The sequence below is a fragment of the Salvia splendens genome, chromosome 11 (genome assembly GCF_004379255.2).
Source record: "Salvia splendens isolate huo1 chromosome 11, SspV2, whole genome shotgun sequence".
NCBI classification, from domain to species: Eukaryota; Viridiplantae; Streptophyta; class Magnoliopsida; order Lamiales; family Lamiaceae; genus Salvia; species Salvia splendens.
This window is the reverse complement of record NC_056042.1, coordinates 2292011-2305639: the sequence shown is the minus strand read 5'-3', so window position 1 is coordinate 2305639 and position 13629 is coordinate 2292011. Positions and strand designations below refer to the sequence as shown.

The 13629-nt window shown below is 38.3% G+C and overlaps 3 protein-coding genes and 1 non-coding gene across 4 annotated transcripts; 2 read left to right on the top strand and 2 right to left on the bottom strand.

The window, feature by feature from the left end:
• Nucleotides 1-472: 472 nt before the first annotated feature.
• On the top strand, nt 473-1579 carry LOC121753868 (protein TIFY 5A-like). Its single transcript, XM_042149136.1, has 2 exons — nt 473-740; nt 1160-1579. The coding sequence occupies exons 1-2, from the start codon at nt 576-578 to the stop codon at nt 1340-1342; spliced, it is 348 nt and encodes a 115-aa protein (XP_042005070.1). The 5' UTR covers nt 473-575; the 3' UTR covers nt 1343-1579.
• A 597-nt stretch (nt 1580-2176) lies between these two features.
• On the bottom strand, nt 2177-5848 carry LOC121755817 (peroxisomal (S)-2-hydroxy-acid oxidase-like). The gene is made up of 11 exons (XM_042151217.1): nt 5692-5848; nt 5059-5204; nt 4566-4690; nt 4236-4282; nt 4006-4083; nt 3512-3636; nt 3354-3420; nt 3218-3280; nt 3059-3128; nt 2736-2941; nt 2177-2653 (listed from the first exon to the last, which is right to left on the bottom strand). The coding sequence occupies exons 2-11, from the start codon at nt 5196-5198 to the stop codon at nt 2462-2464; spliced, it is 1113 nt and encodes a 370-aa protein (XP_042007151.1). The 5' UTR covers nt 5199-5204; nt 5692-5848; the 3' UTR covers nt 2177-2461.
• Nucleotides 5849-9072: 3224 nt separating this feature from the next.
• LOC121756627 lies at nt 9073-9177 on the top strand. The gene has a single exon (XR_006041008.1). It is a non-coding gene; the product is annotated as a U6 spliceosomal RNA (small nuclear RNA).
• A 78-nt stretch (nt 9178-9255) lies between these two features.
• LOC121753988 (receptor like protein 29-like) lies at nt 9256-11671 on the bottom strand. The gene has a single exon (XM_042149305.1). The coding sequence runs from the start codon at nt 10744-10746 to the stop codon at nt 9316-9318; it is 1431 nt and encodes a 476-aa protein (XP_042005239.1). The 5' UTR covers nt 10747-11671; the 3' UTR covers nt 9256-9315.
• Between the last annotated feature and the right edge of the window lie 1958 nt (nt 11672-13629).

Here is a 13629-nt window from a genome sequence, read left to right as displayed (position 1 = left end):
TATATGCATCCATATATTTTAATTAAATGCATAAAAAACTTAGAGTATTTTTTTTCAAATAAACTAATTTTTTGTTGTATAAAATTTGGTCACTAAAAAAAACCGATTATATACATGACGTCCAATAATTACGGCGCTGATAACATTACCCACATAATTTGGTGACTAAAAATCCAATTCATCCAATCATAACAACTCGACCCCTCAAATCACAAAATTTAAAAAAAAATGAGTGTCCAAAACAGCGGAAAGTTATGGCCGACTTAACTGAAGCACGTGCGAATTTACCGCTGTCTAGTTCAAGCTCAAGACTTCAAATACCCGCCCTCATGGAACACGTGATACATATTTATTTTATTTCCCAAACTGCTGTCTTTATCTTTCACTATTTAATTTTTCTCCGCGGGGGGCAAACCCGTATGAGTGTCGTGTCTCATTTAGATTCCTCTTATAAGAATCTCCTCCATCGCTCATTTCCTCCTTCAAACCAACCCATCTCTCTCTCTCTCTCTCTAAAAAACACACACACACACAAAAACAAACCCTCGATTAATTAATAGATTCATCTCTTGATCATGAAGCGCAACTGCAATTTGGAGCTTCGCCTCCTTACACCTTCCGTCTCCTTCCATCTCTCCGATCGCAGCCACTTGGATATGAATGAGAGTCCAAACAAAACGCAGCAGCTAACGATTTTCTACAATGGAAAAGTTGTTTCGTGTGATGGTACAGAGCTTCAGGTAAAAACCTCATTTCATGTTTTTATTTTCAGGCGAAATTATCGGAAAATCATGAATTTTGGTCAAATTGGTCCGCTCGTCAACCTTAAAAATCCGTTTCCTAGGATAAGCTTTCTTATTTTAAAGTTATCCGACCTAAAATGTGTCATATTTTATCTTTATCTCGTCTTTCTTATCAAACAGTCTTATTCAGAAAATAAATTTTACTAGTAGTCTCGTACTTGGAATTATTCAGATGTCAAATGAGATACAATTTCACCTAAATGTGTTTTTAGGGCCAATTTTTTAAGTAGTTGGATAAACTAGAATTTGACCAAAATTCGTGTCTTTTTATTTTCTTATGGATTTGCCGTATTTTTAGTTTCAATTTCAACATAATTGGTTGCGCTTGAAATTGAATGAAAATTGTGATGGCGCAGGCGAGGACGATAATATCGCTGGCGAGCGGAGAAATGGAGGGGAAATGGAGCAAGAATTCGCCGTCGGCGGCGGCGATGAATTCGCCGGTGTACGGCGCGGCGACGGGGATGTCGATGAAGAGGTCGCTGCAGAGATTTCTGGAGAAGAGAAAGACTAGGGCTCAATCAATATCTCCATACTAGATCACACACACCATTGATTATTTAGTTAATTGTTTGTTAATTAGGTATTGGATATTTTGGAGTTGGTTAATTGATTTGATTGCTGTCGTTGGTGGTTATAGGCGACGAGATTAGATGCATATTAAGGGAATATTTATTTGTATTGGGATGTTTAGAAAAGGTTTGATTAATATTCGATGTAAATTAGTTGCTGGGAAATAGTATAATTTATTAAATTGCTTCTTCTTTTTTTGTGAAGAATTGTTGTTGTTTGATTGATAGATAAAGTGTAAATTAATGAAAAGAAATATGAATTTTATTTAAATTTCAATCTACGCCATGATATTAAAAATTAACTTATAAATTAATAAAATTTGTGATATTTTTCAGTCAAACGACGTCATTTAATTTTTTGTATGAACAGACGTATGATTTTCCAACTATCATATTTGATTCAATTGTACCTACATTTTCAATTTGTGGTAACTGCAAACAAAAGCGAACTCCATTTTTTAAGTTGTGAGAAAAACTAAAATTTGATCAAAACTTCATAATTTTTATGCCAATTTTCACTTGATTAAATTGTGTTTTTACTGCATTTTCACTTTACGAAGCTATTTCTCTCTAAACAAATTAAAAGGTGTATTTTAAGGAGGTATAATCAAACACAGATCATATATTAATGCAGAAATAAGATCAACATATTTTGGTCATTATATGATATGATATGACTGAAACTTAATGACATTATTATAAGATCATCAAATAATTATATTGAGAATGAGTGAAATATGGGGGCTATCATATTAATTATGACAATCTGGAATAAGAATCTAAAATTAAATTGCGAGTAAGTTTCACATTCATTTCACTTTATTCTTAACGAAAAAAATTAAAAAAAAGTGGCCCATATTTTAGTATACATATAGAAGTGTCAAATTAAAATATTTAGGAAAGCATCACTATTTTTGACCAAATAAGAATCGGAATCAAATTATTCTGCACACCAACTAAACAAATCCAACACAACACGTTTTCACACACAACAGCAAAAAACACCACACAAATGAGATTTGATTTCTTGATTTCCCACACCTCCTTCTTTGTTCTTGCATATGCGGTTGGTGCAGATGCAATTGCTCACAAGCGCGGTGCCACACGAGGACTTCCCGCGTCCCATGGTGTCACGACATGGGCCCGCGTAATTTCCTTGATCGACCGACACCCACTCAGCGCCATCGTCAGCTCAAACTCATCACGCAGCATATCAATGGCTTTCTTCACGCCCGCCTCGCCGCCAGCTGCCAGCGCGAAAACTACCGGCCTTCCGATCTGCCATCAATGAAAAAACAACACCTCAATAAACCATAGAAAAAAATAGGCAAAAATGAGCTGTTGAAGTTTCCAAACTTACAAAAACACCAGACGCTCCGAGCGCTAACGCTTTGAAGACGTCGGTTCCACGCCTGATTCCTCCATCTACAAAAACAGGAATTCTGCCCTCTGCAGCTCTGACTACCTCCTCCAAGGCCATGATGGTCGCAGGAACATAATCGAGCTGTCGAGCTCCATGGTTCGACACAATGATCCCGGCTACCCCTGCTTGTACGGACAGGCGGGCTAACATTGTGCAAACAAGTAAAACCAGACATAACAGCAACAGCGTTAGGGTACGCCCGTGGCTAGAATGGAAGACGAAAAATTACATTGTTTAAGTTTCTAGAAGATGAGCCATACCGTCCTCTGCAGTTAGCACGCCCTTCACTAGAATTGGCAACTTAGTTATCGATTGAAGCCACTTCACATCCTGTGTGTATCGAATCACACCAAATAGCTTTAGGTGTTTTTGTCAAATCATTTCTTGTAAGAATTGTATGAGCACAATAGTGTTCTTACCTTCCAGTTAAGGGACCGATCGACTTGATCAGCAACGTATGTAGCTAGTCCAGAGTCGTTACTCTGCAGTCATCCCAAGATATTTTTACTGATATTGAAGCATAACAATGAGAGAAATAATGTTGAAATTATTCACCTTGTCTATAGTGCCAAGATCCAAGCCTTCGAAATTTTTTAGTGTCAAGTGGGGTGGCAAGGCGAATCTATAGGACATAAATAAAAGCTTTAGTCGCTGATCGTGATAGAAAAAGCACTAGCTACTATCAATAAGTGTAGAAACATATCTGAAATCACCTGTTCTTGATATCAGCTTCCCTTCGGCCGAGTCTTGGAGTATCAACTGTAAGAGCAATTGCCTTGAAGCCGGCCTTTTCAGCCCTTCTCACAAGCTGTTGAACAATGTTTCTGTCTTTGAAAACCTACATCGAATGTAAGATATCTCTGATTAATTCAAGTACTACTTTGTTAAGAAAATACGATTCAAACATCAAAAACGAATTTCCTGAGTTTCAACTCTCCAGATTCCACGAAAAAGGAAGATCTGACTTCAACTGACAAAAAAATTATAAATGTAATAACACGGAAAAAGTGAAACGGATTAAAATTTATATAGCAATCATAGCTCATGTAGCTGATCAACATAACAGTACTGAAAGTATCTGCAAATTCAAATGCTTGTGCTATGAGAAGTAGCAATTAGATATGAAAGAAGTTTCTGGACTTTTCATATGCTGATTAAAATCGAGAAGCAATATCCGGTGAAGAACAAAGATGAGACTCCAACTTACGTAGAGCTGAAAGAATTGAATGCCATATGCAGCTGAGGAAACTTCTTCTGCGCTGGATGTAGCCCATGAGGATAGTGTCTATTACCAACGAAACATCATTTAGTAGTATGGTTATAAAAATGTAGAAATCATGTCAAACTTTTCTGCTTTCCTTCTCCCAGTCTTAACCATTCATATAGTGATTTAAGAAATAGGTAAAAGAAAATGAAAAAAAAACATCAAATTCAAACCATGATGGTGCCAGCAGCTGATGCCGCCCTTGCTATGGCAAGCTCCCCTGCAGCAAAGTGAAATTTTAATTCAGAAAAACGAAAATTCAGCCAGAGGTTTTATGAGCAAAGCCTGATGAAGTACAAAACCAGAAATCGAAGAAAATGTTATATATGCCAAATAAACATAGTTTACAGGTCAGATTTCTTTATTGTACATACAATAATTCATCATACTTATATGGTAAATATCAAACTTTCGAAATTCTAAACTGTTGCATGTCATAACAAAATGCTGTGCACGAACATAGTTCCGTTGGAATCACATCTACAATGATACAGCATCTGTACCTTCAGGATGTGCCATTTTCTGCATTGCTGTTGGAGCAACCATGATCGGCATTGATATATTGTAACCCAAAACGTTGGTACTTGTATCAATCTTACTAACGTCGATCAGAATGCGAGGGCGAAACCTATGTCAATGACAGAATTTCAGAGCTAAAGAACAACAGAGGGCATGTACTAAATCCCAGTTCTTGTTTCTTACAAACGATTTTTGAAAGATTAGAAAATGCCAAAGATACAATTCTAATTGTTAGGTTTCTCCGATTTTTTGCACACAATTGGAAAAAAAATGACTTATAAGGCCAAGATATAAACATCATATGCTCTACCAACAACTAAACGATCTTCTACAGCATATACTCATCAACGAAACGGAATCTTAACACAAAATCTGCAATACCAAATAGACACTAGTGCTTATTTCTTCATTCTAGAGTAAAAACACATAGAAAGTTTCCCATGAACACAGACTGAAGCAATTTTGGAGGCACATTACAGTATCCTAGAGAAGGCGTTGCGGTTTTCCTGGAGAGTCCACTGGTCCTCAGCACCAGACGCATAATAGTCGTAAACCATCTTGGGCAATTTCTCCCTTGCAATGGCCTCAAACTCCATAACATTGGTAATGTTCTCCATATTCCCCTGCATCATCATCAACAAGCAATAAAACACCAAACATCATAAAGTTAAAACAACCCTCCAAATTCAGCCATTACCACACAATAAACAGAATTAACAAACTCCAGTAATTGAATCCCTAAACGCCCAAATTAATTAGCACACATTGATTACAGAAAATCCAAATAACGCCTTATTGAACAGAGTTGCAAAAGAGGGTCCAATAGATTCTTCGCTCCAATCAATCTACTGAATAATCAGCAAGTAAAGAGCAATCGATTTCACCATCAATGATTATACATTAACTGCTACAAAAGGTGACAAGTATTCGAGTTGATGAATCACGTGAATCTTCAAAGCGAAACACCCGCAGAATAAAATCAGCTCAAAAGAGGGAACATCGAACATATCAAATCACATTGAAAAGCACAAAAAGGGAAAAAGATTGGTGTTATTGGAATTGAAGAGGTTGAAGATTAGATGCAAAAATCTGAAAGAAAAAGCAGAGTACCGAGTGTAAAAAGAGTGCAACAACAACTACGCTCAATCGCAGCAACGCCAAAGAAATTCGAGAATTCGGAGAGAGTTCAAATATGATACGCAGTTGAGATTTAAGCAGTCCAACCAAAACATTATAGTGTTTGATGCAATGAAGAATTTACACAATGGAATAACGACAAATTAGTGTGACGAAGTTGGTGGTTGTCAATTATACTACCCCATTTCTTAACATATTTTTTACTAGTAAGTAAATTATTCTTTTGTCCAATTATAGGAGTAAATGTAAATTTTCATCAAATTTTAGTATATATTCAATCATTTTAAAATTCGTCCACAAAATTCATGAATTTAATATTATTTACAATTACACCGCACCTAAACATTTATCATACATTTTAGTGGAGTATTAGTTATCCGGTTAAAATGATACTCCCTCTGTCCACGAAACATAGAGTACATTTGTCATTTTTTTATTGTCCATGAAAATAGAGCATATTTAAAAAATGAAAGTTTTCAACAACTCCACTCTTACTTTTTTCCCTTCTCTCTTACTAATAATATGGATTCCACATTCCACCAACACTATTTCCCTCTTACTTTTATCCATTTTCTCTTATTTTACCAATTCTACATTAAAACTCATGTCATTCACAATGTATCCTATTTTTCGTGGATGGAGGGAGTATATTTTCTATAATAAAAGTCACACGATCCCTACTTTATCTTCCTTTAATTTAATTCACAAAAGTGATATATTTTCTATAATAAAAGTCGCACCATCTCTTTATTTTATTTTCTTTCTATTTAATTCACACAGCAGCTTACATAACCTCCTCGTGTTATAAAGTAAATGTTTCACATGTAGTGAGCCGAATGAAGTGTTATATGAGGATAATTCGAGTAAGATTTTTTAGAATAAGAACTTAAGAATTGAAAATCATACTATCAATTTGTAAATACATTAATAACAATTGACATTGAAAACATATTAGTTTAGGATATTGATTCAACAGCTATATTTATGATTTATGAATCAGCAAATTAATATTAAGTGATAAACTGAAAGTATATATTATATTAATGTAATTGCAAACTGAAATAATTATGTGTTATACTACTATACATGCATTTTTTAATATTAAAATTGATTATGTGATTGAATTTGTTGTCAAATTCATAAATACTCTTAATAAAAAGATTTATAATAATTTTAGAGCATCCACAACCTCGGCTCGGATTCAGGTCTCAAGTCCCCTCCACGTCATCATTCCCTAAATTTGAGTCTCAGGCCACAACTCCTCTAACCCTGCAGACATCATCTCATGCCACAACTTGTAAAAATTGAAAACGTTGAACAATTATAACACGAGAAATTCATTTTTTATTCAAAAATAATAAATTATAAACTAAAAAAATTAAAAATTAGAATATAAAAAATGCAAAAAAATAAAAAAAAATTAGAAAATCAAACTGGGGAGCTCTCCCTCCCTCTTCTTCCTCTCTCCCTCCCTCTTCCAAATGCAAAAAAAATCAGAAATTGGGGCAACGGGTCACGGCCCTCTTCATCTCCAACGCCGGGGCCGGGACTCTCCATTTGCGGCACGGGCACGCCTAACGCAGGGACGGACCGGACCCGGGACCGTCCCAGGACGGAAATTGGGGGGTTTAAGGCGGGGGGCAGCGGGCCGGGACCCGGGTCGTTAGTGATGCTCTTAAATTTCAGCTTTCATATTAAAATCGAATTTTTCCAAATTAAGATCGGCGAAATTAAACTTCATGGTTTTTCCTATCAATTTTTTTTAGTTTCATGCAAATTTCTTTTTTCCCCAATAGTATAAACTTTTTCTATAAGTGGTTAGTGAATTATTGAACTGCAACGTCACTGCTATCTTTTCCACAATGAATGCGATTTGAAGTTGGCTCTATCTGTCGAGTGCATTATGTTATTTAGAAACTTTCTTTTATATAAATTCTCTGAGGTAAAGCTTATTTTAACCTTGTACTTGATTTTGCCGCTTTGTGAACTTATTCTCACCACTACTCATGGTTTGTGCCTTTTATTTTCATAAAAAAGGGTAAGAGCCGAAATAAAATTGTTGCATGTGCAGGAGCGAAAACCAGCTTGGGTATGCAGACAATGTGAGCGCTCTACTGGATCTGAGTAGAATGTTTCATATGCAGGTGTTAGTGAGTTTTAAGTGGTTTTCCTAGCCCTTTTTTAGTAACATGTACTACTTCCTTCGTCCCTGAAAATTTGTTACTTATTTCCTTTTTCGTCCGTCCCTAAAAATTTGTCATCTTTCACTTTTACTATTTTTGGTAGTGGACCTCACATTCCACTAACTCATTCCCACTCACATTTTATTTTAAAACTAATATATAAAAGTAGGACTCATATGTCACTCACTTTTTCAACTCACTTTCTATTACATTTCTTAAAACCCGTACCGGATCAAATGGTGCCAAATTTTAAGGGACAGATGGAGTAGTATTCATTCGAGCCACTGATCTTTGGATTAGAATATTTAGGATTTTATTATTTTCATATATACACTAGTTTAGCATTTCTTAGGTGGATACAATTTGAATCGAATTATTGCACTCCATTAAATCTTTTTAGATCTTTTACTATAAGGTATAGTGAAATAATGCTGTAGAATAATTAATGTTACTCGGCCCAAATCAATCAGACTTGCTGTGGGTAGCCCAACTTAGGCCCAATCTATTAACTACCATTAAGAAATAAAAACAAAAGTACAAACCATCTACAATACACAATAATGAAACTAATTAATATGTTTCCTTTTTAGTAAGTCAGAATTCAGAAATAGTCTGACTTTTTTACCCCACACATATTACGACATTCTTATTTTAGTTTCTGACTTCTGAATAAAGATTTTCCCAACAAAGTAAATATCTCTTATGGGACTCAACAACTCCATGAAAAAAAAAACTTTCACTATATCATTTCTAACACATGACCAAAGACCAAATTAATTACCTTTCTTTTTAGTTTATTCTAATTAAAATAATTCATTATTTAAAAGGAAAAATACTTTTTATCTCTACTTTATTCCTTTTTTTACTTTATTCTCTCAATTTAACACAAAATAAATATAAAATACTGTGCCGCCTAAGAAAAAAGTTCATTTTTAGAATTCAATCTTATCACAATACATGGTCCTACTAACAGCATTGTGATAGTCCCAACTCCCAACATTTATGAGATGTTTAGTCATTTTGATAGATGGGATAAGATTAAGTCATATCCAGTGAGATTAGCTCGATGGAAATTTTAATTTTGAGACAATATCATTATTTATTGTTTTGCTAGCTCGACCGCAAATCTCATGCAATTGTGGGTTGCTAGCTCGTTCGATGGAGTGGGACGACAACAAGCGGGATATCCAATAAAATTGGAACGATACAGAGAAGGTTAGTATGCAATCCCTACGCAAGGATGACAAGTAAAAATCGAAAAATGTCCTAGCTAATACTTTTATCCCGAGGCTTATTTTAATCTCTAAACAATTTATCTTGAACTACTAGGTTTCCCGCCTTATTATAAAATTGATGAAAATAATGTCAAATTAATGGATTAGCCTAAACACAAAGAAGCCATGGATACAATAATTCATGAGGTTAGCAACAAAAATACCAGCAACACAAATTGAACAAAAATCACAATTCCAGTATCGGAATCACTGTGATCTGAGCTCGAATCATCACCACCGTCGTACAAATCCGGCTTCAAATTCACAGAACTTCCATCGTTTGTATGATCCGCCGACATTGTTTTGTTGCTAGGCGCAGCAAATATCACAGCATCATCACAGCTAGGGTTCTGCTGCAGTCTCGAGCTCGTATTGCTCGTCCTCATCGCCAGATCCGCGCACAAGCCGTCGTTCTCTCGAATATCGAGGCGCTGCCCGATCCTGTTCATGAAATCCGGTGGAAACATCAGCCGCCCGCTCAGATGATTCCTGCTCAGATTCAACGTGTCGAGATTCCGCAGCGATCCGATCTCCGCCGGAACCGCGCCGTTGAGGCGGTTATCGTCGAGCGACAGCGCCGTCAGGTTAGTTAAACTCGAGAAAACGCTCGGGATCGGGCCGTGGAGGCCGCAGCTCGAGAGGCTCAGAACCGCGAGACGTGTGAGTGAGCTCGCGAAGGAGGGGAATTTCGAATTTAACGGATTAGATTCCATGATTAGGTACTGTAACTGCTGCATTCCCGAGAGGCTTTCATGGATGGGACCTGTGAATGAATTGTGGCTTAGATCTAACAAACTTAGCCTCGTCAAATTCCTCAGCTCCGGCAGCGGAGCTCCTCGGAGTCTGTTCCAGCTCAGATCGATCTTCTCGAGGGACGCGAGGCCGCCGATCGAGCTCGGCAGCGTATTATCCAACGAATTGAAGCTGAGATCGAGAATCGTGAGCTTCTCCATACCTCCAATTTCTCCTGGAATCGCACCGGTTAAATTGTTACGGCTGAGAACGAGCTGCTGCAGATTAACCAGATTTCCAATCTCCTTCGGAATTCCGCCGCTGAGATTGCTCTGCGACAGGCACAGCGTTTTGAGCGACGATATATTCGAGATCGTCGACGGAATCTCCCCGATTAGGGCAGGATTCGACTCCAGAGTCAAGTGCTCTAAAGAGGTGAGAGATTGAAAGAGGCGTTTGTTTAAAGACACCTCTGAATCGGTGAAGCAATTGAGAAGAGAGAGAGTTCGAAGGTATGGCAATTTGAGGAGAGAGTCGGAGATTTTCGCAGAAGCTTTACACGGCGGTGAAACGACGTCGTCTCCTACATGAATCTTGGTGATGTGGAACACGTCGGTTTCCTCCATAAGCCCACACTCCACACCCGGCCACGGCGTATCGGTGCACGGCAGCGGGTGCATCTGCGCCCAAGTGGGGTCCTCCAACAGCGACCCCATCACCTCAAACAGCCCAAACAGCTCCTCCTCCTCCATCTCTCCGCCGCCGGAGCTATCATAACACGCAGCTCCACCACAAAGGACAAGAATCGAGACGACAACAAAGGAGACAGAAGAAGCCATAAGGTAAGAAATTCTCTCCTCTCAATATATGGATTTGTGAAAAAAGTGTGTTTGAGAATGAGGAATTTAATGGGGGAATTCATGGGTTGGTCTGGTCAGTGATAAGGCTGCATGCATAAACCAAAAGAAAAGGGGGAAAGGGTTTGCCTAGATGGGGAGAGAGAGGGGTGGCATGCGGGGAGAGGAGAGGGAACAGTTGCCATTTGTGAAGGCAGTCAAAGTGAAAAAGTGGTTTTCAAAACAAAACTGTGTTGTAATGTGATGGGACAGCTCTGTCTTGCCTTTGATGGGTGATACAGACATGCCAATGTTACTGTGCCCAGTTTTTACTAGAGTCTATGTTAGGTCATCCGCGATGGATCAGCTGGTGGAATCAAGAAACGTCATTCACAGATTCCATAAAGGGTACCAAAGTACATGTCTACATGTTTTAGATTACAAACCATGGTTGTTGGTGAAGCTCTTGACTGCGTGTACTGTTGATAGGAATGAAATATTATCAATATATTTATGCTTTTCACTTTGGAATCATAACTCCCTGTTTATTAAATGAGTCTCTAATTTTATTTTAATTTCAATTTTCATATAACAAAATAGTAATAGAAGTTATCTAAAATGATGTATGCACAAAAAAAATCTCATAGTTAGAGCACACACAATAAGGTTGCTTGTGTGCACATTATGCGTGATTGCGGCCTTATTGAAACGTGTGGATCATGCTAAATGTGAAAGATGATGAAGCCAACGTCGACTTCCTTCCATGCATGCAACGTTTCTGCCATCAACATGAAGCTCCCGTGCTCTCACTTCTCATACACGCTGTGTCATTGTCATGTCATCACTAGATATTTTGATGAGTTAGTTGAGAAGTTAGTTAGGAAACTAGTTTGTTATAGAGTTAGTTAGAAGATATTTTGTTTGCTCTCTTAGCTCATTTCTTTGTATAAATAGAATAGCTCTCTCATTTGTAATTTTCTGATGAATCATTCAATAAGATCGATTTCATTCCTTTTGGATCATATGAATCCACATTCTATATTTTCTACATGGTATCAGATGTGATTAGAACTTCTTCCGCTGATTCAATCACTTTATCTTATACTTCTTCATTTAATCTTCATTTCACCATGGCGCGTGGTAGCACTTCAAACTCCAACGCCAATGTGATTCAATCTTCTCCTATGGAGGATTCTTCTAGTCCATACTACCTTCATCCCAGCGATAATCCAAGTTTGCAGCTAGTTCCTCATGTGCTCACTGGATCTAACTACATTCATTGGAGCCGATCGGTTAACACTGCTCTTGTAGCAAAGAATAAGATCGCCTTCATCAATGGAGCTCTTCGTCGGCCACATGATGATGATTTGTTATTTCCAGCATGGTTGCGGTGCAATAGCATGATTGTAACATGGCTTAGAAACTCTATTTCTCCTCGGATATGCTCCAGCATTATGTATCTTGATGATGCTCATGAGATCTGGTCAGATCTTCGTCTTCACTTCTCTCAGCTTGACTCTGCTCGAGCCTATCAATTGAAGCAGAGGATCATGTCTCTGCAGCAAGGAAAAGATGATGTTAATGCCTACTTCACCAATCTTCGCATTGTTTGGGATGAATACAAACACTCTCAACCAGTTGCTTGGTGTATTTGTGCAACTTGCAGATGCTATAGTGCCTTGAAATGGCATAAGTATCAAGAGCAAGAGTGCACAATGCAATTCTTGATAGGATTAAATCCTATCTTCTCTCAGATTCGCTCTAACATCCTTTCTATGGTTCCAATTTCTCCTCTATCAAAAGTCTTCTCACTTGTTTTGCAGGAGGAAAGACAACGAACTATTGATGGCTATTCTCCAACTATATCTTCTCCTATGAGTGAGCAGCCTTATCTAGCTAATGCTGCAACATCTCAATCTTACAACAAGGGGTGAGTCTGTTCACATTGTGGCAAAACTAATCACACAGTGGACAAATGTTTTGTTCTCCACGGTTTTCCACCTTGTTTCAGTAAAGGAAATAGCAAATTTGGTGTTGGTGGCAAAGAGATTAAATATGTGAATTTGGTGGAAGATTGCATTGAAGATTCGTGTGATAAATCCGCCTTCTCTCCATCAATGAATCTCCCTTCTCAAGAGCAATGCCAACAGCTCATAAGCCTGCTTCAGTCTCAACTTGCTGCTACTGCCACCTTCAATCCATCCACTCCAACTCACTCCATCTCTGCCGCACCAAATATGCCTCCATCTCCTCAAAATGTTCCTTTCAATTACTCTTTACTCTGTCCTATATGTGCCTACATTCTCCTTCAATCTCATTTCTGTGAGCTCCTTAACTTCTTCTCTGCCTTGTACTGTGATTTTCACCAATAATTCCATTGAAATTCAGGCAGCTTCTCAGAAAACTGTGATTGGGAGGGGTAGCAGATTGGGAAACCTGTACAACCTTGATGTCCCTTCTGACTCCACACCTATGGAAGGTTCTGTCATTCCTTCATCTTTTACTACCCCATTGATGTTCCTTTTGCAAATTCTGTTGCTAGCATAGATATTTGGCATAAGAGTTTTTTTTAAAGGAGAATCGACGGTGGTTCCCCACCTACCCCCCGAAGTGACTCGGACCCCCGGCCTAACGGTCGGAGGTGAAGCGTCTTACCAAGCTGCGCTTCGTTGTCAAGGTGGGGCCCAATGGCTCCCCCAGCTCCTGGGTCCAGGCACGGGTCCAGGCTTAATCACCTCCCCCAGCTCCTGGGTCCAGGCACGGGTACAGGCTTAATCACCTCCCGAAGCTCTGGAGTCAGGCCAGCGAATCCACTAGGCCCCAGGGAAATTAATCCCCAAGATGCGCCTCCCAGGGGTCGAACACGCGACCTCTAGGATGACGCGG